General features: G+C 39.6%; 1 protein-coding gene and 1 non-coding gene across 3 annotated transcripts in view; one reads left to right on the top strand and one right to left on the bottom strand.

Annotated features, from left to right (window-relative positions):
• Positions 1 to 845: 845 nt before the first annotated feature.
• On the top strand, positions 846 to 918 carry Trnas-gcu (transfer RNA serine (anticodon GCU)). Its single transcript has one exon. It is a non-coding gene; the product is annotated as a tRNA-Ser (tRNA).
• A 3,105-nt stretch (positions 919 to 4,023) lies between these two features.
• The window catches only part of LOC110042644 (TNF receptor-associated factor 4-like), a 38,842-nt gene continuing 15,365 nt past the window's right edge, over positions 4,024 to 27,500 (bottom strand). For both annotated transcript variants that reach the window (XM_089290956.1, XM_089290955.1), the window contains exons 2-8: positions 19,807 to 19,861; positions 17,050 to 17,151; positions 16,508 to 16,672; positions 15,695 to 15,772; positions 11,882 to 11,965; positions 11,097 to 11,174; positions 4,024 to 8,960 (exon numbers count right to left, since the gene is read on the bottom strand). In XM_089290956.1, coding sequence (XP_089147082.1) covers positions 7,731 to 8,960; positions 11,097 to 11,174; positions 11,882 to 11,965; positions 15,695 to 15,772; positions 16,508 to 16,672; positions 17,050 to 17,151; positions 19,807 to 19,861 — 1,792 coding nt within the window. In that variant the 3' untranslated portion in view covers positions 4,024 to 7,730. The remainder of the gene's footprint in view (positions 8,961 to 11,096; positions 11,175 to 11,881; positions 11,966 to 15,694; positions 15,773 to 16,507; positions 16,673 to 17,049; positions 17,152 to 19,806; positions 19,862 to 27,500) is intronic.

Below are 27,500 nucleotides of genomic sequence, written 5' to 3'. Positions count from 1 at the left end.
AGCCGAACGTCAATTATCATCTCATCTTGATACCCTTCAATGAGCTCACGGTTACATTTCCATAAGCCGCGAGACTGAACACAGACAGACTCACGGATGAATGTTGTTATCCAATTCATATCTTCCCACTGAATGGCTTCCCCTCTTCTCTTAACGTAACGAAATCGGGGAAGACAGTTACAAGAAGTTAAAATATGTTATAGTAACCTAAGTAAGCCCAGTTTTCATTGGCGAATCAAACGGAAGCACGCATACTTAATCATAAGCATAACAATCCAAACAAACAGCTGGAAAACACAACAGTAAGCACCGAATGAACAAGATCGCTTCTATCTTTTCTTGTTTTTAAGCTTATGCTTGCTCCACTAATAGAAATAACGACGCCTATAACGAAAGCTCTACATATATTAGATCAAAGGACATTGAAGCCTAAGAGGTGGTAAGAAAACCGCACCTTCTAAAATGTTCCTCGAGGCATTCGTTACAAAACCTGTGACCGCATCTTGTTAAAAACGGTTCCTTGAGCGGCAAATGACATATCAAGCACTGGAAATCATCTTCAACTGCACTCACAAAGTCCTCCTCATAGCCCAAAGGTAGCCGATTTCTGGGAGCTTCCGCCATGTTGAAAGTGAAAGCTTCCTGGGGTCAAACTAAACCTTGCGTAAATCATGACCTCGAGTATTCAGTGGTACAGATGGGATATATTGTGTATTGCGAATGCAGCCATTACACTACTGGAAAAATGACCTGGACATCTATTACCATGGAATTCATACGCTTGAGCCGAGTATTACGTCCACTGAACATGTAGGGCCGAACTCACACACGACCGCTCTCATGTGGCTTTGATAGCTCACTTGGTAGAGCATTGCACCGCTAACGCAAAGGTCGTGGGTTCGAATCCCGTTCAGAGCCTAAAACTTTTTCAGGTCATTTTTCCAGTAGTGCTATGGCTGCATTCGCATCTTTCATTCTTTCATTTAATTGCTACTGTTGGACATCTATTACCATGGGATTAAAATTTAGGTAAAGAGTTTCAATCTTAATCTTATTTTCGTCCGGCATTTTGTTTGTCCCAGCTCAATTTTGTCGGAGCTGTCAATCATTTTTAATTTCACCGTTTTGCACTCAATTTCACCCTTTTGCACTCAATTTCACTTTTTTGCACTGGTAAAATTGCACACATCACTGATTTGGGATTAATTGACATGTTCTCAGCCAATCAGACTGCAAAAATTGTTGCTTGTATATTGTTAGGTCTGAAATCATACGCGTGATTTAAAAGACGAACAACCAAAATTGCACGACACGAAGTTCAATTTCCAGTTTATTAGATCCATTTTGAAATCGCACAATTTTATCGCCTTAAATTCTAGACTGTGGTGTATTGTTCCAGTAGCCGGTTTGTTGAAAATAGCGGAACCAGAAACGCCTTTACGTCTCATTTAGTATGCAAAACGATGTCATGTGACGAGAACTCATTCGAGCATGACAAAGAAACAAGTCGTTCTAAAGTCAGAACGAAAATTGTGTACTTCCATGCATAAAAGTTCAATTCTTGTCGTCTGAATCAATGATGGAAGGCCTTCCTTTCTTCTGAGACTTTCCGTTGTCTTTGGAGAAGGAATTTGAAGGTGAATCCTTTGTAACGCTGCGCGATGCCCAGTGGATAGTACGTTTTCTTCTCTTTTAAATACCGTTTAATGGCATGATTTTAAGGGAGTCCAGCACGTTATCATCTCCCTTTTTTTGTGACCTCGGCGTAGAACTCAATACTGAGGACCTTGTGAAGTTCTTGCGGCGCCATTTGTTTTAAGATATTTTCAAGATGGCGGGACTAGCACCAGCTTCGTAACCAGTTTTACTCTCCCATTCTCATTGGCTGAGAAAAAGATGCCATTTAGAGCAAAAAATAGTGCGATTGGTGAATAAATCGCAGCACTGAGAGCCGATCAGATTGCAAGGATAACCAGTGATTTTAAAATGGATTTAATAAAAATATGAAAACAAGCTTGGTGACGAATGATAAAACGTCTATTGAACTCGGTTTTCGCAAAATATCACGATTTGTTAATGTCTCGCAGATCAATTATTTCCTTCAGCCGAAGTAATTGATCTGCACGTCACTGACAAATCACGATATTTTGCTCAACGTCATCCAATAATTATCTTGCCATAGTTTCAAGTGATTATTGGACACAGATCTCATGGATTTTTGACGTTATTTTCCTTTTGTTTTATCGTAATGAATTGTATGTTTGCATAATATATGTACCAGTATGTAACACAAATGAAATTTGAAAGCTGTGTACCTGGATCAATGTCCATTTTCCCCCAAGCTTCAATTCTAAAATTACCTTTGAATTTCTTTCATCCATGTGAGAAATGAAAAGGCTTTTTTTTTTTTTTTTCTTGTGAGTCAAGTCTTTCAGACAACTAACATCTTAGTTAGCTGCACCTTAGATAGTGCTGTCGCCCTTTGAACATATTGGAACCTGTCCACGAGCCTGGAGTACGCCTCCTTAGGAAAAGTAATTGCGTAATCTTAAAGTTATCTAGAGTAGAAGAGGGGAGGGGCCGGGTGGCATGTGATTTTCAACACCTCCTCCCCCCTCCCCCGAGAGAAAAGGTAGGACAGGCCTCCTCGTAAGTGCCATATAGAACGTCTCCCAAAGTTGTTTGCTGAACCTTGTAACAGTAAATAATGAGAATAATATACCTTTTTCACGACCTAGTCATGTGGCGCAAAATCAGCCATGTTGAGCCAGAAGCTGCGCGGTGGCATGGGGCATTTAGAGCAGACAAATCCAAGTTTGACTGATGCGAGTTTCCGACTTTAGTTTGTTTGTCCCTTGAGGCTCAGCATATGTTATGTTATACCACATGATCGGGTCATTCTGAGAGCCTACGTTTCCACATTTCTCACGCGATCTGGGTTCTTATTCTCGCCATCCACGTTTTATTTATTAGCGGCCAATTTTCATAATAACTGTACAACCTCTCTTCATATAGCTCCAAGAGCGACTGAGAGGGAGGAGGAGGAGGCAAAGAAGAGAATCCCTGAGAATTAGGTTGATAACGGTAGTGAGTGTTTCTCTTAGAAAGCTTATTTTATTTTTTATATGTTTTATACCGCTTTGTGAAAATTAAGACCCATGCAGCATTTTTCAGTTTGATTAGGTCTGAGCCAACTGTTTCTTCGCTGTTTTCCGGAGGGGCAAAAGATAAAATTCAAACGTTGCCGTGTAGGCCAATTCAACATAACGCACCTCTTTAAATAAATAGCAGTGAACTAAAGAGATCATATAAAATAAGATGGAAACTGATTCTATTATAATATTCACAACAGTCATTGGTCAGCAATAGGAACGCTGAAAGCGCGGGAGTGACATGCTATGTAAAAAGCTATTCGGACATATATCTCAATGATACATAAAAGTTTTTGGAATTATTCCATGCTATTGTATGAACTCCCGGGATTTCCTTTAAAGCATCAACTTCTTTTAAATTGTTAACCATTGCATAAATATCTCACATCTTTTCTCATTCTGTGTTTTGTGGATTCTTTATGCAGCTTGTGTTGATGGTCAAAAATGACTGGAGTAGTTATATACCTAAGTGAGTGGCTGTTTGTGAATGGTCAACCGCTCACAAGACAACCTTGTCAAGCCCGTGCAAAGACATTCCCTCTCCCCCATGTTTATGTAATCAATCAACCAATCAATCAATCAATCAATCAATCAATCAATCAATCAATCAATCATTTTATTATTTAATATGCTTGAGCTACAACAATTGTACGTTAGCGAATGAAAAAACGTTCTCTGGCTGAAAGTATCGTTACACGAGCTTTCGACTGCCTAAACTGAAGGCTAGGCAACCGAAAGCTAGCATTTGTATAAGATTTTTAGCCAGAAAACGTTTTTAAATTCTACTATGCATGATTCATCCTGGTAACGGTCACCCAAATTGTACGCTAGTTAACTGATTCATCGGTAAATTAAAATAATGACAACAATCATCAACATCTATCTTTTATTTTATGCTCAATTTTGGTGTGTACATTGCTTTAATTACTACATTTATATCTACAGACGATTATATTTACCCACTGTTTAAATCTCCTATTTACTTCACTATCATCACCAAACTTCACAAAGTAACATGACAAGTTAATCAGAATTAATGCATGCCGTAAAGTGTTAAACTTGATAATTGTGTAAATGAATACTTCTATAGCTGCAGTTGTAAAAGACTAAAACTACGTCATTCGGGTTTTATTCACATTACAAAGTAGAGAAAATATTGCAAAATCTATTAAACTACGAATTCGTAAAGATTCGACTTCTGTTCCTTAAAGATGATTCCCAGTCCGTATTCTTGGTTTTCATGTGACGTAGTCATATTCCAAAATTAGAAATTATCCTTCCTTCTAAGGTTTTAGTTTCATCAGATAAAAGGCCCTGTAGCAACGTGACGTTTGGCAATGTTTTAGCTCGACAGAGTTCTTCTTTTTGTAACAGAGCACTCCAAGCTTTTGTGTTGCGTGACATGAAAATGGCGGCCAGAAAAGACTGTCGCGTAGGTCAAAAGACGAGTTATCGCTTTAGTTTTTGTTAAATAAACGGTGCTTGCACTAGAAGAAGCATTTATTTCAATGTGTCGGAGCACTAGAGTAAAAATGTTCGTTTCAATAGCAAAACTCAAGGACGGATGTTTTTGTTATTTTACGGTCGCCATGTTTGTGCCCCTCCGAAGGGCACAAACATGGCGTCTCCATACAAAGCTCTATAAATTTGGATAACACGTTTCTGCGAATAACGGGCGAATGAACAACAGCGGAAACCTGATTCTTGGCGAGGTTGTTTATATAGCAATCATCTATCATATCCTAGATTCTTGAATTTATTTATTGAATGGTTACGATTTTTAGTTTTGATCACATGACTGGTGAAAACCAAGAATTGCACACTCTCAGCACCCCAATGTCCGTAAGTCTCACTCGTGCGAATCGATGTTATTCGTTACCAACCGCCTACCTTATCTTTGAGGTATCTTAAATTCTTTTTCCAGCAGTTTCTTGGATTTTTACAGCTATGAAGTCGTTTAATCAAGTGATGTCAGAAACTGAACAAAGCACAAAACTTCGCATCCATAATGACGGTTGAGACATGAAACTTTGAATTCACTTCATGTAACTAGTTTCGAAATTTTACAGTTTGTGACGTCTTGCACAAGTCAATACAAGAATCGTAAACAAACTCCAGCTTTCGAGAGTGTGTAATACGAGCTAGAAATCATCTTTAAATATTAGTATTTTCACTTGAGAACTAGGATGAGTTCGAATCGAACAGAGGGGAAACAATTCTAACTGACTCTAAAGGATCAGCTAACCAGTTCTTGAGGTCGATAATTAAAATTTGCCAGATCAATAACTTAAATTAAAAGTCAATAACACAGTTAAAAGCACAGCGCTAAAAAAAAGTCGGGATCTAAATTGGACTTCTTGTTGTTTTATTTTTGGACAAAAACAGTGTTCGAAAATAAAACCTTCCGAACATTTTAAGCATCCGAATATTTAGAGTACAATTTAAAACTTTAAAGCAGCTTCGCAGCTCTTTTTTTGGAGTGAATTTTAGTTGACACACTGCTCGAGAATACGAAAATGAAACGTCCAAAATTTTTACGTCCGTAAATCCAGACATCTTGCTTTTTTTTAATTTTCAAAAAAGAAATCGACTCAAAGCTAGTTAAAATCAATGGACTAAAAAGTCCTAACAATGAAATAACCTGAACAGCATAAAAGTAAATTTTATTGATAAAAACAAGAAAATTCCAAAGTTGCCTGTCAAAATACTGTCACCACGAAAACGAATCTTCTTGGTGGTGAATCTACTTTAACTTTAATGAGCAAGGTGTCGTCAACAACAAAGCGTCCTGTCCTGAGGTCATTATGTATTACAGATTGTGGGAATCCAGACCCTAAACGGGCCTCATGTTCTATAGGCTTTTAAAAAGCTTTACTCTTTGAGTCTGTAGTAAACCCCAAAACAATGTTTTGTCGTCAATTTGGATTATCTGAAAGATTAACTTAAAGATTACTGGCTTTGAGAACCCCCAGGGTAATATAACGTCATATTCACCTTTCTTTAGAATAATATATATCTGACCGTACGTATTCGCAAAAAAATGCCCGCATTGACTCGAAGACAATCCCACCGGCCAGAAATCCTCTGACAACCCCCCCCCCCACCCCCTGGCTAAGGAGATTGGCCCGTCACGCCTGCACGTGGCATGGACCACTCCAGCAGGGGTGCCATGTCAACACAGAACCCTCAAACAAGGTTCAAGATCTGATTAAAATACCCAGAAGCACAGTCAATATCAAGGTTATTTAACACTGAAAACTCAATTAAGTCTAGCTAAGTGGAGGTGTCAATACAAGACACCTACCCCTACACGTTGCTTTTGACAGCTGGCCCCCAGCAAACCACCAGCAGGTTGGCCAGTGCCTGGGCAATGTGCCCAGCCTGGCCCTAACGGAGCTCCCCCTGGGTTTAAGGTCGCCGCCTTAGCCAATCTGGCGGGCATGTTTTTGCGAAATCGCTCGGATATCAACCCCAAAAATGCTCCAGGAAGCCAAATTGCCTCATTTTTGGCCTAAACATGCAAGACCAGTGGCCCCTTGTCGTTTGGGGTGCCTGCCAGGGGTCTTTTGCCCTCAAGATTATCGAGATCAAAAATGCTTCAGGAAACCAAATTGCCTCAACGCTGGCCTTAACATGCAATACCTGTGGCCCCTTGTCCTGTGGGACGCCTTTTGCCCCTTAACAATTTTGACCGTGTGGGCAGAAACATGCCCGCATTGACTCAAATACAGCCCCAGGGGTCAGAAATCCTCTGACCGACCCCGTGGTTAGGGGATTGGCCCGTTACGCATGCACTTGGCATGGACCACTCCAGCAGGGTGCCATCTCAACACAGAATCCTCAAACAAGGTTAAACAACTGAGTAAAATACCCAGAAACACAGTCAATATTAAGGTTATTTAACACTGAAAACTCAAATAAGCCTAGCTAGATGGAGGTGTCAGTACAAGACACCCTCCCCTACCCCCTGTTTTTGACAGCTGGCCACCAGCAAACCACCAGCAGATAGGCCAGTGCCTGGACAACGTCCTCAGCCTAGCCTTGACGGAGTCTCCCCTGGGTTTAAGGTCGCTGCCTTAGCCTGGATCCGGGCTGGGCGCGGATTCAGGCAAAATCCTAGAGGGCATTTTTTGCGAAATCGCTCAGATATATGTCTGGATTTATGAAAACGGTGTTCAAGAAATCAAGCGCGTTTTTTCTCGCCAGAGACTCTCTCTAAAGTAGACGATATAAGAATTAAAAGGAATGTCAGTCCATTATACTTTTTCCTCCACTCTCTTATCTCTCTTTTCTTGCTATCCTCTCTCTATTTTTTTTTTTTTTTCTCATCGTTTGGAGTGAATTTAACTGAGGCTTTTTGGAGGTGTGAAATCAAAGTGCATACGGCTATTTTGGTGCAAAGTCTTTAACACGGTTTTCATGAATTCAGTCACACATATATTTATATATTTGTAAAATTATAAATGTATGAGTAAATTAAGTTATTGTTCTTGTTATCAAAATACGGTCACCACGAAAACATCCTTTTCCAAGAACATAGACAAACCACACCACTGGCAGCCTTTAACGTGTATAAAGTTAACGCTGAAGCCATGACGATGAATCTACTTGAACTTTAAAGAATAAGGTGTCGTCAACAACAAAGCTTTTTGTCCTGAAGTCACTATGTGATACAAATTGTGGGAAGCCAAAGCATGAACCGGTCTCATGTTCTACAGGCTTTATAAAACCTTTTTGAGTTGGGTCTGCAGTAAATCCATGAACAACGTTTCGTCGTTGATTTGAATCATCTTGCTGATCGATTAACGTAACTGTTACTCGCTTTGAGAACCCCCAGGGTAATATGGCGTCATATTCACCTTTCATTACACAAATAAATATGGAGAGATGAGTGTTCTCTCCAACGCCATTGCCATTTGGGCACAACTGTAGCATCAATTTGTAGCCAAAGGCGTAAAACGGATCGCTGTCAATGTCCATCTTTTCATTGTTTTTTCCTTGCCTCAATTTGTCTTCAAAGCTTGTTATCTTCCATATAAAAATGCGGGATTTCTCTGTATCCACCTCTAATATCAATAGTTTATTGCTAAGGTCAGTGTTAAACGAATTAAATTTGTCATCAAGTTCCTTCTTTACCATACCCACACTCTCTCTCTGCAGGCGCTGAAGAACACGTACTTTGTCATCTAGTTTTTTCCGGAATCTATCTTCAAGATCCTTCTTTACCATACCCACATTCTCTTTCTGCAGGCGCTGAATAACACTTACTTTGTCATCTAGTTTCTTCTGGAATCTATCTTCAAGTTCCTTCTTTACCATTCCCAAATTCTTTTCATGCAGGTTCTGAATAACACTCAATTTTTCTTCTAGTTTCTTCTGCACTCTATCTTCAAGTTTCGTCAAGTAAAACGTTAAAAACACCAGTCCCAACACCAAACAAACTAAAAATATTTTGCGCTCCATACTTATTTTCTGCTCTAGATTTGTTTGGCAAGTTTTTACTTTTTGTTCAAGCTGATCAACCCTCCGTTGGTGTTCCTGTTGGCAAGTTTTTACTTTTTGTTCAAGCTGATCAACCCTCCGTTGGTGTTGCTGTTGCAGGGAATCTACTTCGTATTGATGCTGGTGTTGAATATCAGTTACTTTATCAAGTTGCTCGTCTAAGATATTTACCCTCTCTTCAAGTCTGTCAAAATGTGTGATCTTCCCTTTTACATTTTCCTGGGTGTCCCTTAACTCACCGCACGCTAAATCGAGGTGACTTTTAGTTGCACATTCAAGATGTGATTCGAGTTCATCTCTCTGCACCTGAAAATAAAATGCTATAATTTAAACTATTTCCTCCACAAGAACAAAGCTACCGCTTCATACCTATTATACTTGCAACGTTTTCCTCCCTTTTAAGCCATGCTCTGTTTTTCTTCTTTTAGCGTTAAAAGATTTTCTGATTTTAGATCGGGCGATCGGTCGGAGTGAAAACCAAGTTCAAAGACAAAAATAACAAAAAGGTAAGAAGATAAACATGGAACTAGGAGGTCCGAAACAGAGAAACGTTGGTCACGTGACGACAAAAGAATCCTTTATTTTAAATAGTTTGCAAAAGAAAGTGAATCAGTTCCATAACAAGGATGGAGGCTCTGTTGTAACAAACACAGCATAACACAAAACTTAATTTAACCACAAAGGTATGAACATTTTTCCGGCTCTAACAGTTGAAGGAACAGATAAATATATAAAACTGAGACTGATAAAAACCTCAGAAACTGAGGCCTTGTTTTCACGACAACCGTTGTCTCCCTTGACATTCCTGAAGGTGTTCTGTTTACAGACTCCGTTAAGCGGCTTAAAAATGAGAAGAGTTTTCACAAGTAAGATTGTATTTAATTTAGGTAATTTGAGCAGAGCGCGATCGCAAATAGATCAATTTGAATATTATGGCGGGAGATCCAAAGGAAGCTTGTGTTTGCGTTCCTCTTCTTATAATTGTTGTCTTATGCACTTAGTTTGTGTCCGACGAAGGAACGGATTTCAGCAAAGGCTTGGATTGCTTGCACTTAGAGGCAGGGGAAGAGTAACGGAGGCATATTTTTATCGGCTGGTATATGTTGCAGGTTAATTGCAGGTTGCAGGTTGCAGGTTGAAGTGAGCTGTTTAATCCAATTGAAGTTGAATAAACTCCAATATAAAGGCTAACCGCAAGCAACCTAAACTGATCAAGGCTCACTGGAGTGCTATGTAGGCTATCCGGAGTTCTATGTAGGCTTACTGAGACTCAAAAGTTCATTTTTCAACCTGCAACCTGCAGCCTGCAAAATATGTCTGCCCTATTTTCATGGTCTTTCATCACTGATCCGGAGAGAAGGAAAATCGCGTGAGTGCTCATGAAAGGCCACAGTTCTGCTTTGAGGACATGGTTTAAAACCAATACGCAGATAACATTCGGTGCGAACATTTCCGTATCTCGAGGCAAACGTTGCAATCTGGTTAGTTGGTTCGATGAGACATGAACATGAGACGCGCGATTCCAGCGTAGAAGCGAGTAGCTGTTGTATTTCCGAATTGACAGCCTTGTCAGATAAATAACCGCAAGCGACTCCTCATTGGCCGAATGTTATTGCCAGGTACCTGGTTTGGTGGCTTAAATTTAATGAGAATTACATTGAGGTTTGCCGACCACTTAGCTTTAAGTGAGTTGGAAAAGTAACTGTTTTCACGGGATTTCCGTTCCTTACTGAGCGACCTGAAAAACCACGGCCTGAGAAATGAAAGATGCTAGGCAACATCTTGAACAACAATAATAATAACAACAACAACAACAAAAACAAGTGTCATCTTAACTGTTTAAGAAAATGTAAAATTCATTTAAAATGAGAAAAAAAAAAAAAAAGAAAAGAAAATCTGGTTAAAACTATTTGGTCATTCACCAAAGTCTCTTTTTCTACAATCGCAATATTAGTGACCGCTATTTAACAGTTTGACTGTTCAACCGATACAGGTTCATCAACAAAAATCCGCGCCAAATGCCTTCAAAGAAAAGTTCCTTTGAAAAGCTAGTCTGTTACAAAGGCGTGTACTTCCAGATCCGATTTTGCGAACCTTTTCAAAGAATTCAAATAGCAGTCTCAAACACTAGTCTACTTCGCAAACATTTAACAGTGATCCTTACCGTCGATAACCTGTGAGAAAAAGATTCCCTTCCATTTGTACTCTGTGTGAGACGAAGGGGTGTTTGTTCCTGTTCCCTCTCGTCTCCCGATCGCCGAGCATAAAAAGAAAGAATCTCTTTCTCGCATGGTAAACCTCGAATATAGGTCATGAAGTATAACACACACTGGCTAAAAAGGTAAAAGGTACCGCAAATCCGTTTATAGAGGAGACCACTCAATGTTTGTCAGTGCCTTGACAAACGCGGTGTCGCTTCTTGTTATAGCCAAAACATTTTACCTCTGTGCGGCAGCCCATCCACGCATATGGACACGGGATTTTGGTTAAGGGGCAATAGTCTTTAATGTGATTTGAAACCTGCAAGAGAACATGGCCTGAGCACATTTGGTTGACGCCGTTTACACTTAAGATTGCGGTACTGACATCTTTTTCACAATAATACTGATAAACAATTGGAATATGAGCTCATGAAAGACGTGAAAGCTAAATGTAAAATTTAAAAAATCTACCTCGAAACATTAGAGAACTAGACAAAGTTGCCATTATGTGGAAGACCTCTAGCCACTGCACACGAATGGCTGATAGTATACGAGTAGCTCATCCAATCAGATTGAAGTATTTGCGTTAGCATAATAACAGAATTTTACTAATTAATAAATAGGTTCTTCAATCTTCTAATGGCTTCCATATAGTAAGCAAATCATCTCAATGAAGCCGCATCGTTCACCCTAGCTCATATTCCCTGCTTTCATATTTGTTGGTCTCCTAAGACGAAAGCTATCAGATAGTTTGTTAAAAATCTATCCAGAACCTTCTCATGTGACGACGGCACAGTGATCTTTACTGTCACAAGGGGATTAGTAAATCCGGCACAGCAGAGGAACAAAGTGTAACTTTGTTCACTTGCTCTGCTACTGCATGTTCATATTTTAAAGCAGTTAATCTCCATGGGGAGAAAAAGTGTTTATTGACACATCTATACAATTACTCATAAACGAAAGGCGAAAACCGAGATTCTAATAATTGCCGACGAGAGGACAAGAAGGAGTACTGAGGTGACTCACCATTCCTCGAGAAATTACTGCTTGGCAGTTGTTAGGACACCTCACTGGGAAGCGTTGACATGTTTCAAGATGACCCTGCAGTTCCTGCAATTAAAACGAAACACCGCAAGATTCGTGAATTTCCCCTACCAAAACACCCGTCGGAGACTCCCATATAAAAATGACAAGGGTGCTCATCGGAAATTTTGAAAAGAACCTCTCTAAGAGGTACCAAGATCCTGTTTTGTGGGCGTGGCTTGAAATGTTTTCACCCCTAAGAGGTACTAATTCTTAAAAAAAAAAAAACTTCTGTCACATTTTTTCGGCTCAATACCCTAGAAGGTACAGCGAAAGCTCCTGCTGTGGACTTTTCGAGTCTAAACAAGATCCGTGTTTTTAGCCCCTAAGATAATAGAATACAATAGAAACTTAACAAGAATGGTTTAGTTTGGGCTATGCTAGTAAACTGAAGTTATTAAAGAGTTTTTTGCGCATGAACGAATCAAACGAGATTCATGGTAAAAAATTCTTAATGTCCTTTGTTGTTGAATGTTTAGAGTGGTCGATGCACCCAGCTATAGCTAAACCCAGTTAGTTCTCAAGCATGCCACTTAAACTGAAAGAAAGAAATATCTCGAATGAACATAATAGGTCTAAAATACCTACTGGCGGAAGGTAGAACAGTTAGCCTTTTACAGGCATGACCCGGAAAGCCTTCGAGGGTGCATGGCTGAAGGAGACGGAAAAAGAATCGCAGGACTGCATAAGGCGCTTGCACTTTACCCAACATCCCCCGACGAGAAATTTCTTGGGGGCATAGCAGGAAGTATTGGAAGATAAGCTGAAGAACCACCACAAAAACCATGGCACGTTTGGCTCTAAAGAGGCCTTGGAGGAGCGAAGGCGCACGTGCGTCTCCCTTGGTCTACTAGACAGGGGACACCAGCATTTGGTAAAATCCGTCTTCGAGGCCTTGCCAACCAAAGACGACCTTGGACCTTTGCCTACAGGATCACAACAAGAGACAGGAGGGACACAGGCTGGGACAGCGTCAGAAAGCGACAACGAAAGAAGCTTGTTCATTACGCCGCTGGACAGGGCTGCTCCACTGACCTCGCCGGCAGGTGCAAGTTCAAACGTCTACGACCTGGCGGTTTCAGAAGAGTTCATGCGTAACAGCACTGGTAGTACAAGAAAGAGGTCAAAGCGTCGTGCTCACGTACAGTCAAGTGAGTGAGAAGAGGCCTCGAAAAACACTGCTGAATTACTTCAGTCAAAAATAGAAATGACACTTAATAACGAAACGAATGTTACTGTACCGAGTTTAGGCGCAGAAAGAGTACTTTAAGTTGAAGTTACGACTGACCCAACTCATTGCATAATGTTTGTATGTATATGCAGTTGAAAGATGAACAGAGTTTGACGTTAAGACTAACTACTTTTGTACACGTTTGTAGTGTTATTAAACTAGTGGCATTTTGAGTCCAGCCCTTTTCTTTAGAGAGTCTGCTGTTCTTCGCTCTTGAAATTTGAAATCGGAATCTCTCAGAATGGCCGTCCATTGTCCATATCCGTGCCTGTTAATTCCTCGCTAGAGAAAATCGTCCTCGTCTGCCGTGAATTTCATCACCCGATGAAGTTTCCTCTGATTTCGCAGGTTCTCGGTGGGAATGACAACCTTCCTGGGGAAGACAGGCTTGCCTTTTCCATAGTTTCAACCGACAGTGTCGAGCCAGAAGTTGAACCGCCAAACCTCGCTTGTACATCTTCGTCCACCTCTGAACCCTTGCTTCCTTGAAGCTTCTGTAGACACTCGCGAGCCTTCACAGCAACTTCGCGCGATCTCCGCTTTTGAATTTTGTTGTTGTTGTTGTTGTTGACATTTCTTTTTTTTTTTTTAACAGTACAATAAAATACATTACTTACAATACTACATACTCTCCGCTTTTGATAGTGAACTTTGGCAACAGGAGAACGGTGTTTCTGGTCTTCCGACAAAATCCTTTGCTCCTCGCTGGTGAGCTGATTGAGTCTTTCCGTCTCAACAATTTGGCGATAACGCGTAGGATGAATGTACTTTCCAATTGCATCAAAAAGCAGTTTGCTCATAATTTCGCCCAATTTACCGCGATGGCCGCCATTTCTGTTGACGAGAACGAAATCACACTCGGGTTTGAGCAGCGGTCTGACCTACGAGATGTAGCCATTGAGCACTTGCATGTTTTCATCGGTCAGAATCAAAGAATCAAATCCATACTTTCCAGCAGTCTTGAACGTTTTCTGATCAATGAATCGGCCGTTTTCGCATTAATTCCTTAGCTGTAGTAATCATGTCCACCGTCAAATATTGATAAGTCATGGAACGCGACCCCTTCACTCTGAAGAACAGAAACATGGCAACGAATTTCGTGGCAAATGTCAAGTATGAAGGATTAACTTTAGCTGGACTCGATTTGCAAATCTTCACTCTATTTTCGTAACGCAGCAGATGAAATTTCACCACCTCCAACAACTCCTCCATTGTTGCCTAGTGGATTCTTGCTTCCAGTGTTTCAATGTCAAAATCTTGCGTCCACTGCAATCTCATCATTTTTGCAATCGTCTTTCGCGCTCTTTTGAGGTACAACTCTGTTGCAGAGAACTTTCGAAGAACTGCCTGCGGCGCGCCATGAAGTTTTCTGAAGTCGATCATTTCAGAAATGCCATCTTTGTAGCTCCCCTCAGCGTTTTCTTATTATTATTTCTTTAAGTGACTGTCGCCCTTAATTAAACAATTCTCTGTCTATAACTGGCACCGTTACTACTTATATTTCTTTTTATATTTATATCTGTATGTTTTTTTTCTTTCTACCTCTTCTTTTCTTTATTTTTCTTACAAGCGATTTAAAGCGTAATAATTCTTGTAACTACTCAGCTCGTTTAGTTTTTATTATTTTGAGTAGTTTTTCTTTGCTTATTTAAGTTGAATGTACTTTGCTGTATGATATTCTCTGTATTATGCAAAATAAAATGGTTGTTGTTGTTGTTGTTCCTAAATGACCAATTTGGGAACAAGCTGTTCCATTCACAGATAGGAATTCGGAACAAAACGGTCCTAGATTATCAATTTGAGAACAATATGTTCCTTTCACAGATAGGAATTCGGAACGAAACGGTCCCAAATGACCAACTATATGGAACAAATTGTTCCATTCACAGATGGGAACTCGGAGCAAAACGATCCTAAATTATCAATTTGGGAACAAATTGTTCCATTCACAGATAGGAATTCGGAACAAAACAGTGCTAAATGACAAATTATGGAACAAATTGTTCCATTTACAGATAGGAACTCGGAACAAAACAGTCCTAAATTACCAATTTGGGAACAAAGTGTTCCATACACAGATAGAAATTCGGAACAAAAGAGTCGTAATTTGTCAATTTAGGAACAATGTGTTCCATTTACAGTTGGGAACTCGGAACGAAACGTTTCTGATTTACACTAGAGTAAACGTTTTGTTCCTACTGTGTAAGAAGGCTGGTCCTCTTATAGTTAACAGAAACACGAAACCGGGGAACAGTCGATACTAGAGGAACGTTCCTTTTGACATCTCGGAATGGCCAGCGAAACTTAAAATCAGAGAAAAAACAGGGAAAACTTAAGATAAGATAAGCGCTTACGTGAAATAGAAGCAATCTTCAAAATCTGATCAACTTTATCTCGCTTAAAGGCAGCAGAACATGCAAAGATGAGATTTTGGGAAATGTATAGGACGAGGAGGAGGATTATGCTGTGCTGTTGCAATTAGGAATGGAATTTAGAAAAAAAAAGCACAGATTCGTCACCCTCACCTTGTCCCTCAGGTTTAGAGCGCCGCACTTGTATGGGCAGGTTAATGGACGTAATTTACATTTTTCTCGGACATGATCCTAAAAGTAAAAAGAAAAATTGATATCTCTCAATTCTCATAACATCACCTGCGTATACAATTTTTGGTACAATAGGCTAAAAGCATCACATTTGTTTTTCAGAAAACGGCAAAACCTTGCTTCTTTGCCGCGGTGGAGTTGAATAACTGCACGTGTTTTGTATATATAAAAAATATATTGCCATTCCAAAATATGGAGAGTTTCATGTTTTTGTAACCATCTCATTTTTCAATAGTTAACAAACATTTTGGCCCATATTTTAGCGATTTTCTTAGTGACTCTTACTCATAATCAGTTGGAAAAGCTATCTTACAAATCTGCGAAACGAAGAGCTTATTCTAATTTTTCCACGTGAAGAAAAAGGACAAACTCTTAGAGTGGAATTGAAGAGCAAATGATTTCATGAGTTTGACGAGCCAATCAGGGCGCGAGAAATGCACTGTACATCATTTTGGTATATACTAAGACAAGTATTTCAGTATTTGCATGCTGACAACATGTGATCACTTTTAATTTTCCAGTTATATTTAATAAATGAATTGTAGGAAATTACACAATTAACGCAATCCAATGAGGAAGAACTGATCATGATAATTCCTTTATTTATTAAGAAACCAATTTGAAGGTTTGTTGAGTGCATACTGACTAGTTTCAAGATCGATCATTCAGCTCAAACTGTATCTAGTTAAAGTTTCACAATATATTTAAGCATAGCTCTCATCGGTTTATTGTTACCTCCATTTGACACTTTGGGTGTGGCTCACTGCAGAATTCACACAGTATAATCCTCCACTGGCACGTGACACTCACGTGTTCACTGAGGTCTTTGCTTTTCAATATAACTAGACAGTTTTCATTGGTGCAGGGAACATCTCTAAAAGGGCAGGGTGCCAAGTGAGTCTGTCGGAGAACCAACACGCTTTGGTTAAGATCGTTTACCTTCAAAAGATCACTTCTTGACCGTCGACTATATTATTTACAGCAAGTCAACCATCATTCATTTGAAAACTCATACGTCACAGCACGCCTTTGTCTACTCTACACTTAGTGCGTACGTGTACGTACGCGCTTTTTTCACTTCTTGAAGATGGGCTAAACCCGAAACGTCTAGTTTACATGTACGCTACTATTTCACACTTTCAAGAGCTTTTTCAGCCTTATGTTTAGTTCATCGTGATGTCGACCTGAGTTGGGAGTTGACTTCCAGAGGGAGATTGATTGTTCGAATTTGATGGTGCTATTTCTCCTTCCACTGATATTAAACAAACAATCTGTACCTCTTTATATCTTAATTCACCAGTCCACTCACAACCATCACTTGGACATTTTATGATTAACGATAGAACCTTCCGCTCGGTTGCTTTGTCCGGAAAGATATCCTAAAAAGGAACAGAAAGTCTATGACTACTGAGGGATCGAATGGTACAATTTCATAAAGAACTCTGAATTATGCTCGAACACGTGCCCTTTCGCCGAATGTAAGGAAGCATGCACATTGATCAATCATTACGAATGATTGCTTAAAAATTAATTAGCGATTACAGTTAAATAATAAAACTAATTTCTAACAACAACCTTTAGGAGGAAGAGTGATCGGTCTATAGAAAGGGTTGAGATAAGTTATAACCAAGGGTTTACGGTAATATAACCTGTTCAAAGGGTGGGGGATGGTCCCTCAAAAACTCTGGGTGTCACAAAATTTCACGGGCTCGCAGTGTCGCTTTTTAGGAGTTATGTGCATAGTCACGCGATTTCTTCACAACGCTGTCTCGCGATCTCGTTTCTTTGCATGGTTGAGGACGTCTCGAAGTCCCGTGATTGTTTGCTTGTTTTTATAAATGACGTCTTCTCGTAACTAAGTATATTGAATTTTAATAACGCAACTTTCAATTTTGCAAGAAAAGGTTAATCCGAAATTCTCCTTAATTGTCTGAATTCCACCAAAAGTACCGCCACGTCATTTTGGCGCTGGAAATAAAAAACAGGGAGCGTGTTTTAGGATATCACAACGTATAGTGTTATGGTTGAATTTCCAATTCCAGATGGTCTCCGTGTGGCAATTTAAAAAGTCAAAGTGTGGTCGGGCTTGCAAAGAAAACGCTCGTCTCAGCGTCTAGCAAAGTCTCGCGTTTACCATTCGCTGTCCCTTGTTAAAGTGCACCTAACCCCCGATTTTTTTTTTTCGCTAAAACGAATCTACATGTTACTTCAAATACTTCTGCGAAAACATTTGTGGATTCACTTAAATCCTCGATTTTCTGAGCTCCGACGAAATCTCGAAAATAGCCCCAAAACACCGCCATTTTGTTTCACGACCGAGTTTGAGGAGAATGGGTCCAGCGGTTGTTGTGACGTCTACCCAGGAAGGTCGAATATTTCACGTCCTCTCATTTCCTTCAGGATGGTGCAATACACATTCGAAAAGTGCGCAGAAATGCCTTCCAGAAGTGCTATCGGCTGTTGCAGCAATATCCCAGATCTAAAAAAAGATATACTGTACAATTTACTAGCGATGATCGGTCAATGGTACAATAAAGACATAACGATGATTGATTTTGTCGAACCGAAACACGCGAACTGAGTCTGTGAGAACTATTGAAGAACTCTCAGTGGAATTTGTTCCGCAGACTTTCAAATGCTATTTTCAAAATTTTCTGCTTAAAGCCAACCAGCAATTTGTCGCAATACTACCGACAACCTAAATCTTCCAGTCCCGCAGTATTTATAACATAGCCGGCAAACTTGTGTGATCAATCAAGAAGCGTTACGAGCAAATATACTGATGTGTAAGTAGGTCGCAACTGTACGCCGCCAACCAGCACTTATTTCTCTTTCGATTTAGATAAAAGTCGAAGATTAATCCTGTAGAGTTACATGATAACAAAATTGTAACACTCACAGAGTTTTTCGAAGGTTTTGGAAATCAGCAGTGCGGCAAACGTTCTATACATTAGTGTCGAAAATATGACTGCGTAACATTATGTGCGGACCGCATAGGGAACGCATCCTTTTCGTTTATCCGCCGAATTTCACTGCAAACTTTGAAAAAAATTTACACTGGTTATTTGGAGTTACGACTTAAAACGTGTGGCTATGTGAAATCGGTAATTGCATGAAATGTTTCCTTCCGCCTTGTTTCCCGTAGCTTCAAAAATACAAGTCCAAACAATTCCACGATTTTCAATCGATCGAAGCCAGTGTTCTGGAGGCCATCAAGTCTCGAAAACTGTAACACTTACGTCGCTCCTATAAACATGAAGCATTCCAGAAAGTAAAACACAAACTGGATTTAATAGAACAACCATACCTTGACAAAATATATTCTCGCTAAGGACAAATGTAAACGGGCTTTAAACACCCGTGGGAATCTTATGTTTAGTTGACGAAATTACCATCCAAAGCAGTCTTTGAGTTTTCTTTCCTGCTTTTCGTTTGCCTGCTCCTCCACTTCGTATCTAGCTTTCCATTCCTAATATACAAGCAGCTCGTCCGCAAAGAAGTCTTCCCCGTCGTCGCTTGAAATGTTGCAAATTGTTCTCAAAGCTCTAAGCAGTGAGTTCACAGTTGTCGAACGTGCTCGATCGAAGTTTATTTCGGCGTCCTCCGAATCGAAACCTAAATCTGACTCCAGTGACGAAAAAGAAGTGATTCTGAAACAAAACTTGGACGTTTTAGTCCCAAAATATATTGGAACGATTAGTTTTGTCTTCCATTTTCTCGAGCAAATACAGAGAGCTGACTGAGGCGCCATTATGTTTGGTTCCTGGGTAGACAACATCAGCAACCACCGCCCCAGACTCCCTGAAACGCGGTCGTGTAACATTTCAGGCGCGACGTTGAAAGGGCATAGAAAATCGAGGATTCAACCAAATTCAAAACTTTTTTCGCCCAAATGCTTAAATAAACAAGAGGATTCGTTTTAGCGAAAAAAAAATTGGGGTAAGGTGAACTTTTAAGACTCTAACGGGCCCTATTCCAATGAAACAAACACCGATGGTTATGGACTTGTGCACATTAAAATGCATTTAATATACCTCATGGTTCAAGGCCTGCCTGTCCGCGGGACAAGTTAAAGGCTCGCCTACTTGCCTGTTAAAAAAAGAAATGATAAGAAGAAAATGAAAGTAATTCCTCAGCCCTACTTCATAAATTAATACCGTGCAAATTACTAGTTCCTTGTTTTCAGACCGTTATGCTTTATCTACGGAGATTTTGTACGCGCCTACATTCTTCTGACTTAAGTGATCCCTCTCGCTGGGTCCCAAATTAAAGCGCGGAGGGTAAGAAGGGGGGGGGGGGGAGGGGGAGATGTCCCTGGAGCCCTGAAGCCCGAACGTTTTGGCTGCTGAGCCTGGAGCCCCCTCATTTCACAGCGCGGAGCCCTGATCTTTTTTAGATAAGAAGTCGGGAGCCTTGAAAGCTTTTCTGTGAAGCCCGGACCCCGAAGTATTAAGATTCAATCAGTTTTAGTGCCCAGTAAAGGCATTTACTGAAGACAAAGTGCAAGAGATAAGAGAAACATGCTTTTCTTTTCCCATTTGTCCAGTGTGTTACGCAATTATCATATTCCCATTTCTTAATTTAAAGTATCTTCTCTTGAGACGAAGCAAATAAAGTTGTGTTTTTATGATCTGTTTTGGCGTTATTGCTGTTGCGCACGGCTGGAATATGTGGAGAGTATTTAGACGAGAGCAACAACTTTGATCAATTCATGCTAATTCCTATTTTTTTTGGAAATTCTCCGGTAAATGACTTCAATTATGAAATTAAAGTTCCTTCTGAATTCGGTGCACAGTAATCGTGGATTTAAATTTTTGATTGCCGAATCAAAACTTGAAAAAACGTCGCGCACATGTATTTAGTAACTTATCTTACTTACATGCTTCAACCGCTGAGATTGATAGTAAGTTTAATAGGAGAGAGTATGGATTTAATTATTAACTAGTGAGACAATCTCAGATAGTGCAGAGTGTAATGCATAGTTCTGACGCAGTACTCTTGACACAGTTCCTATATAACCCCTGCCATTCACTCCTGGTTTGTACTGACCTTGCTAGTCAGCTAGGGATTTTGATGAGACATAATCTTAGCAGTGTGTATATTTCATGCGGGTATTTTTATTCACAGTCCAAGAATAACTAACAATTAATTACCGTTTGTCAAGACACCTCTCGAATTTTACTGTAGTGTTTTACGTTGATTTTTGCGGCTAGGTGGAAAACGCGGGGCCGAGGTCCCGGGCTGTGGAAAACGCGGGATCTGGTGGAAAACGCGGGTTCTGGTGGAAAACACGGAGTCTGAGTGGAAAACACGGGGGAAACGTTTTTCCCCCAAAATATGAATTTTCCTCGCTAAAATGAGAAGTCGAAATTTTGTTATTGCAATGAAAATCACGGCTTGAAACGCGTTCCTCAAACATTTCGTGAGAAAGAAAACCATTCAAGAGCCAACGTGCCGTGCAGTGGTTTTCTTTTGTATGGGGCGTCTATATTATTTTTCGCAGTAACCTGCGTGGATTTTTGTTGTACCTTTTGAAAAAATATTGAAATAATAAAGATTGTTTTGCTTAGTATCTTTAATCATGAAAAGCGACAGTTCCCGTATTTTCTCGATTAAAAGGCGGTTACCTGTAAGTAGGACCTCAAGAAATGGCAACAAAAATTACCATAGAATATAAAGAATAAACAAATAAAATATGCCTGGCCCAGCCGGGCCAAATTTGAAACAAAAGCTAAAGAGATTTAAAGGATTATTAATCGAGAAAATACAAATTCTGTTGTTCCTTTAAATAAAACAGAAGTCGGCCCCTTACTGTAGTTGCTTGCGTTAATTTCAGCGCGAATAATCTCCACTCTTACGAATGTGGATTTCGTTTTCGCAGTCTCCTTACACACGAGTTTACAAAAAAATGTTGTTCTAGTGAAATCAAAATGTTATTCCCTTTACATTAAATATCGACTGGGACCTCACTAGCGATTCATAAATGATGAGACTCCAGGTTTATAATTACTTCTGTCGTATTGTACATTGGGGACCGGTCATTATTTATCGCCTGGGAGGGCGGGGAGGAGGGGGGGGGGGGGGGGGGCGTTGACGTAGGATTTTTTGGGGGCGATCATTCGATTTTTAGAATGACAGAAGGGGGGATCAGTCGTAACTGAGAGCCCAAACGGGAGGATCACTAAATGTCACATGCCCATACAGACTTGGTGGATGGCTTTTTGGCACTCTAAAAAGAAACTTTGCAGTTTCCAAACACTTGGGATGGTTAGTTGCTGTTATGCCAATTGACATCAGACCACATCAGTCACGGGGCTCTCAGTAGAACGGCGGAATTCTACCGGCTATAAAATCGAATGTAGCCACATGTTCTGGTCATTGAAATTTGTATATATATAACAATAAATTAGAACTTACAGACTGAGACGTTTCAAGAAGAAAATAGTATTTTTATTAAAGAGGTGAAACAGCGCTACTTGCTACATCTAATTTTATAAATCATAAACAACTCATTTTCCCTAACACTTTCCCTCCAAAATGCAGGAAATCGCATCTTTGGCCAACAAAAATTTCAAATTTTCTTGGGGAACTTACCCCCGGACCCCGTACGCTGGCTTGTCCCTTCGGGCGAATCGGACCTCACTTTAATTTATGTCGCCTGTTATTCTTTATTCGACGCCTGTAAAAACTTCTGTTAGAACCCTGATCAGATATCGGGAAGACACGGATCAAGAGACTGCACCATGGCGGCTTCATTAATCTGTAAGTCAGCATCATGTTTAGAAATATTACTGTCATATGACCGTTAAAAGCACTAAATATATATGTCGAAAGGTGAATATGTGTGCGAAGACATCGATGGGGGATCATGAAATTTATTAATAGCTATGAGGGGGATACTTCAATAAAATAACATTTAAATGGGGGATCAGCGAAATGTTACTGTCTTTAGCCGAAAATCCCCCGCCATCCCCCAGGCGATAAACAATGACCGGCCGAAAGTGATTATTTGTATAGAAAGGCTTTTTCATAGTTTAAGATGGTAAGCAAAAAAATCTTTATTATTTAATTATTTCTTTTTCAAAGGTACCAAAAAAAAAGAAGAAAAAAAGAAAAAACCACGCAAGTTACTGAGAAAAATAACATAGACGCCCCATGCAAAAGAAAACCGCTGCACGGCACGTTGGTTCTTGCTTGGTTTTCTTTGTCACGAAATGTTTAATTTGCTTTAATCGAAAAACGCCGAGAAGCGGAATTGATTTTCACTGCAATTTTAAAATAATAAAATTTCGACTTCTCATTTTAGTGAGGAAAATTCATATTTTCTCGAAAAAACGTTTCCTCCGTGTTTTCCTCTTAGATCCCGTGTTTTTCACGTACACCCCGCGTTTTCCACCACACCCCGCGTTTTCCACGTAGAGCCCGCGTTTTCCACCAGTCCCCACGTTTTCCACGTAGACGCCGCGTTTTCCACCAGACCCCGCGTTTTCCACACTCCGCGTTTTCCACACCCTGCGTTTTCCACACCCTGCGTTTTCCACACCCCGGTACCCCGTGCCCCGAGACCTCGGCCCCGTGTTTTCCACCTAGCCGATTTTTGCTCATTTTAAATTTAATAATACATTTAAGTTGCCAACGTGACAATTATACTCTTCACGAAAACGTTTGTAGCTTGATACTTGTGTTTTCCTCGCAAAGGTATGTAACCTAAAATTCTTGTTTTCTCGAAAACACAGGGAAGATGTGCTAGTATTCTTTTCACAGCTTGAGATAAATGGAAGAAAGTTGAATGTCGGATGAAGAAATGGAAGAGGAACGATTTGCTTTATTTAAAACGCATTTTTTTTTTTTTTTTTTGACCGATAAACAGGAACTAATCTAATTATCAAATTGTCACGGAACAAGACGGTCTGTTTCCACTTTTGGCGTTAACAATAAAACCACTTAAATTTAAACTACACGCTGATATCGATTAATACAACTGAGGAGCGTTTCAACGAGAGGTATTGAAAGTCAACAACGCTACTTGACCGAGATTATATCCTTCATCGGTGAACGATTCCCTTCAAAAGACTGATAAAGTTTATGCTTTCAGTAGGTGCCATGGAGTCTGCAGCAATATTTGAGCAGTTTCCTGGGTTTTTCAATTTGACAAGTTTTAATGCCACTTACTCGGGAGAGTTTCGGCTGCGGGTATGAACATTTTGGACTCTTTGATGGAGACAATTAAAGGATGAAATAAGCGCACTAGTGTAGTTTGCAAACAATAGATGGTATTTCTTGAACCAAGTTAGACGTAATTCCAAAAGACACGCAGTCACAGTAACATCCTCTTATCGTGCTAACGATGCTAGAACGCGTGCTTATGACTTATTAGGGTTCTACCACAAGGAAAAGCGCTCAACGTTAGTGTGTGATCTTGTATGAAATGTATCTTCCACCTGATATATGTAGTTGACACTAACGCTTATTAATCTGCGCATGCGTCTAGAGCAAATATTGGTTTTGTTCTAAAGAGAAAAGTACCACAAGGAGAGCAAGGGGCTTTCTGAAACAAATATACAGCTTTTTGAAGTAAACAGAGAAGTAAGGTAGGTACATGCACCGCCCATTTTACTTAGTGCTCACAAGTACCTACCCCCATCCTAACCCCCCTTCCTGCAAGCCTAACTAATTAATTGAACTTAATTAATTAAACAAACATTAAAGTTTACACCTTATTTCCATAGTGCCATAGTACTTTAGCGACGTCAACCCCCAAAACATCCCAATAGTGCACTCTGCACTAAAAATGCTTTCCGCTAATAAAATACAAATTAAGTCTCTTTTTTCTGGATTTTTTAATTTGTTAACCAATAGATTTTTGTAACGATGTACTTATTTTAATAATAACACTGACAAAAGTTCAAATGAGGCCTGAAACTACTATGAAATTGATGTTAAAATCCTTTAAAATCCAAACTTTTTTGATGCGATCCACGGCATCATCAGGGTTAAGAAAAATATTCCGCGTAAGGCTTCTATACAAATGGAAAGTAAAAATGTGTGAAAAGAGTAGGAATGTAAATTGTATAAAACAAATATGGTAAGGTACAAATGTGAGTAAGAAATAAAATATTTTCCTGGAAATAGGATTTTTATGCCCTTTCTCTGCTTGTGTATTGTTTCATTCAGAGAGGGCCTGGGACCGGCAGGAGAGATATTAGTACAATGCAGTCGACCCCCCTGTAAAGGTTTCGCGTAGATCACATGACCTACCAAGCCATGTGCTTCTCATTGCGTCCCTGTTAGTCTGCGGTGCAAGGCGTGTTTTCGTACTCCCTCCTTCTCCCCAGGTCCTATCCACGGTTTTCCTTTCAAATATGTTTTAGTGTAAGCGTTTTTAGTGCCCACACTTTTACTGGGTCAAAATTCTTGTGAAAGATTGTCAAGGAAATTTGATGTTTGAATAAAAGCGGCTAAGGGCCTTTGCCCATAGCCATATTAGCCCAATCATTTGATATGTTTTATAGTAGCCCAGTAAACAGAGCTCAGGCAAGGCAGCACTGGGGTGTGTTCTTTTGGGGTGGAGGAAAAGGACACAAATGAGTAAATTATCTGATGGGTGAGTGTCGACACTATACAAAGAGTCTCTCTAAATATGCTGAAATAGTCATTAGAACAAAAGTATCCAACGAGTTATACTTATTTGAACTTCCCCTGTCTGCCCTGTCGAATCGCTGTTTTTTAACTGCCTGAAATTGAACGCTAGGGAAAAAAAGATAGAGTGCACAGCACACACGATATCAAGCACAAACTGACGAAATACCTGACAAGGTGCCGAAAACTAGCCTGTAAGAGCATCCCGTTTTTCTCCTCTTAAAAAACCAGATGCCCTCGCAGGCTAGCCGGAAACGGGCAAACGGTAGCGGATATGGCCACGTGACCAGTTTTCGCACCATTTATCACGTTTTTCTTTTGTTTGCACCTTGTAAAGAAATACAAAAGAAAAATATAACAGTGCTAAACTTTTAATTCCATCTTATCCGCTGTCGATGGCGTTTTGCTAGCAGAGCGTTTTAGAATCATGTCGAGGAATCCTGACTTAAGGTGAATATTTCAATTTCTGGCTGAAATTGAAATAAGTATTTATGATGAAACAAATATTACATCAAGTTCATAGTATTAACAAATTAGATTTGACAGGACTTTCATAGTGCGGTGTATATATGGTTAATTATTCTGTCGATTTATCAATCAATTTTAGGCTTGTGCATATGTAACGGAAGTCTTAACGATTTTTTTCAATATTTTAGCTTTTTTAGCCAATTTTGGCCACTCCATATTCATTATATTTTAATATTTGTTTTCTGGTGATATACCTGTAAACTAGCTGGTGAACTATTGTAGTGCACCACCACAGCTAAGTATATATTCACATTAAACCAGTATTGTATTGTATCGTGTTTTTTTGGTAAGTTCCAGGTATTATTATACATTGAACTCACTATCTCTTTTCTGATTGGCCGAAAGCGTACAGTGAATTTTCGAAATCAGCGCCTTTGACGTCATCTCTGCCGAATTCGTTTCCTCAGAAACGAAACGGCATTATTTTCAGTTCAGGGGTGAACTATTTACATAGTGATTTGTAATATCCAATCAGAGTAAAGTTCGTAATTTGTTAATGTAAATACGGCGGCAAAATTTCATTAAAAACTCGGTGCATCGCAACAAAATGTGTCATTTGCAACATTCCAATGAAACTCTCATTTCTCGGTATTATCTTACACAAGAAAACTGCGAACTGGACTTGATAATGATAGTGAAAAAGAAATATTTTTTTGAAGTAGACACCGCAACACCACGCGATTTGTCCACCGATGCGATATTTTAAGCCGATGGAAGCAGTTAGTTTTGTTTAGTTCAACAAGGAAATGGTACTGTTTTCCGTTTCAGAATGATTTATTGACATAGTAAGTATGGATGTTATAAGGGTAAACGCTGGTAATTCGCAAGGTAAACATGTTCAACAAAAGTAACTTCTCGAAACTAAATTTTATTTCGTGACACGGAAAGAAAAGGAAATTAAAATGTCATGCGGGTAGAAATAATTGGCGACTTAAATGTTCCTAAATCTTACTGAAACGATGTATTCTAGAGAAACGGAGATATCTGTTTCCGTGCTTGATTTAAATGTGATTAAGATCACAACTACAGCGACATAATTTTGGTCAAGCAGAACACTTGTCAGGAATAACAATCCCGCCCCTATTCTGTGGCTGTTTACGGGAAAAGAACACGCATTTAATTTGGTGCTTTTGGACAATACTACAGATACGATATACTGTGGAAGGTAACTAATTCATCGTATTGTAACTTAATTAACGTTGGTATATTGCAAAATAGGCACAATATTGCTGTTTTATGAGGTTTTCTTCATATCGTAAGTGTCGACATTTTCCAGATTTAGTTGAATTTCTCGAAGTTCCCGCCACAATTTCAGTAGCTTTATTTCTTAGAGCGCGCTTTTAAAAATAAGAAAATTTGTATTTCGACATACCGTGGCATTTCAAGAGCTGGTTTCCATGAAAACACCGATAACACTTGTATTTTAGCTTCATAATATTCAAGCGAAAGTGGAGGAATAATTGCACAACTGTCGTCACAAATGAGGCGTCCTTTTTTTTGAAAAAGAAAAATATACTGCGTCACTGACAACGAAACGTAGAATGCCGCACCCATTCGAATC

This window comes from Orbicella faveolata, unplaced genomic scaffold (assembly GCF_042242905.1).
Source record: "Orbicella faveolata isolate gen_17 unplaced genomic scaffold, um_ofav_v1 contig_24, whole genome shotgun sequence".
Taxonomy (NCBI): Eukaryota; Metazoa; Cnidaria; class Anthozoa; order Scleractinia; family Merulinidae; genus Orbicella; species Orbicella faveolata.
This window is presented reverse-complemented; position numbering and strand designations above follow the sequence as displayed.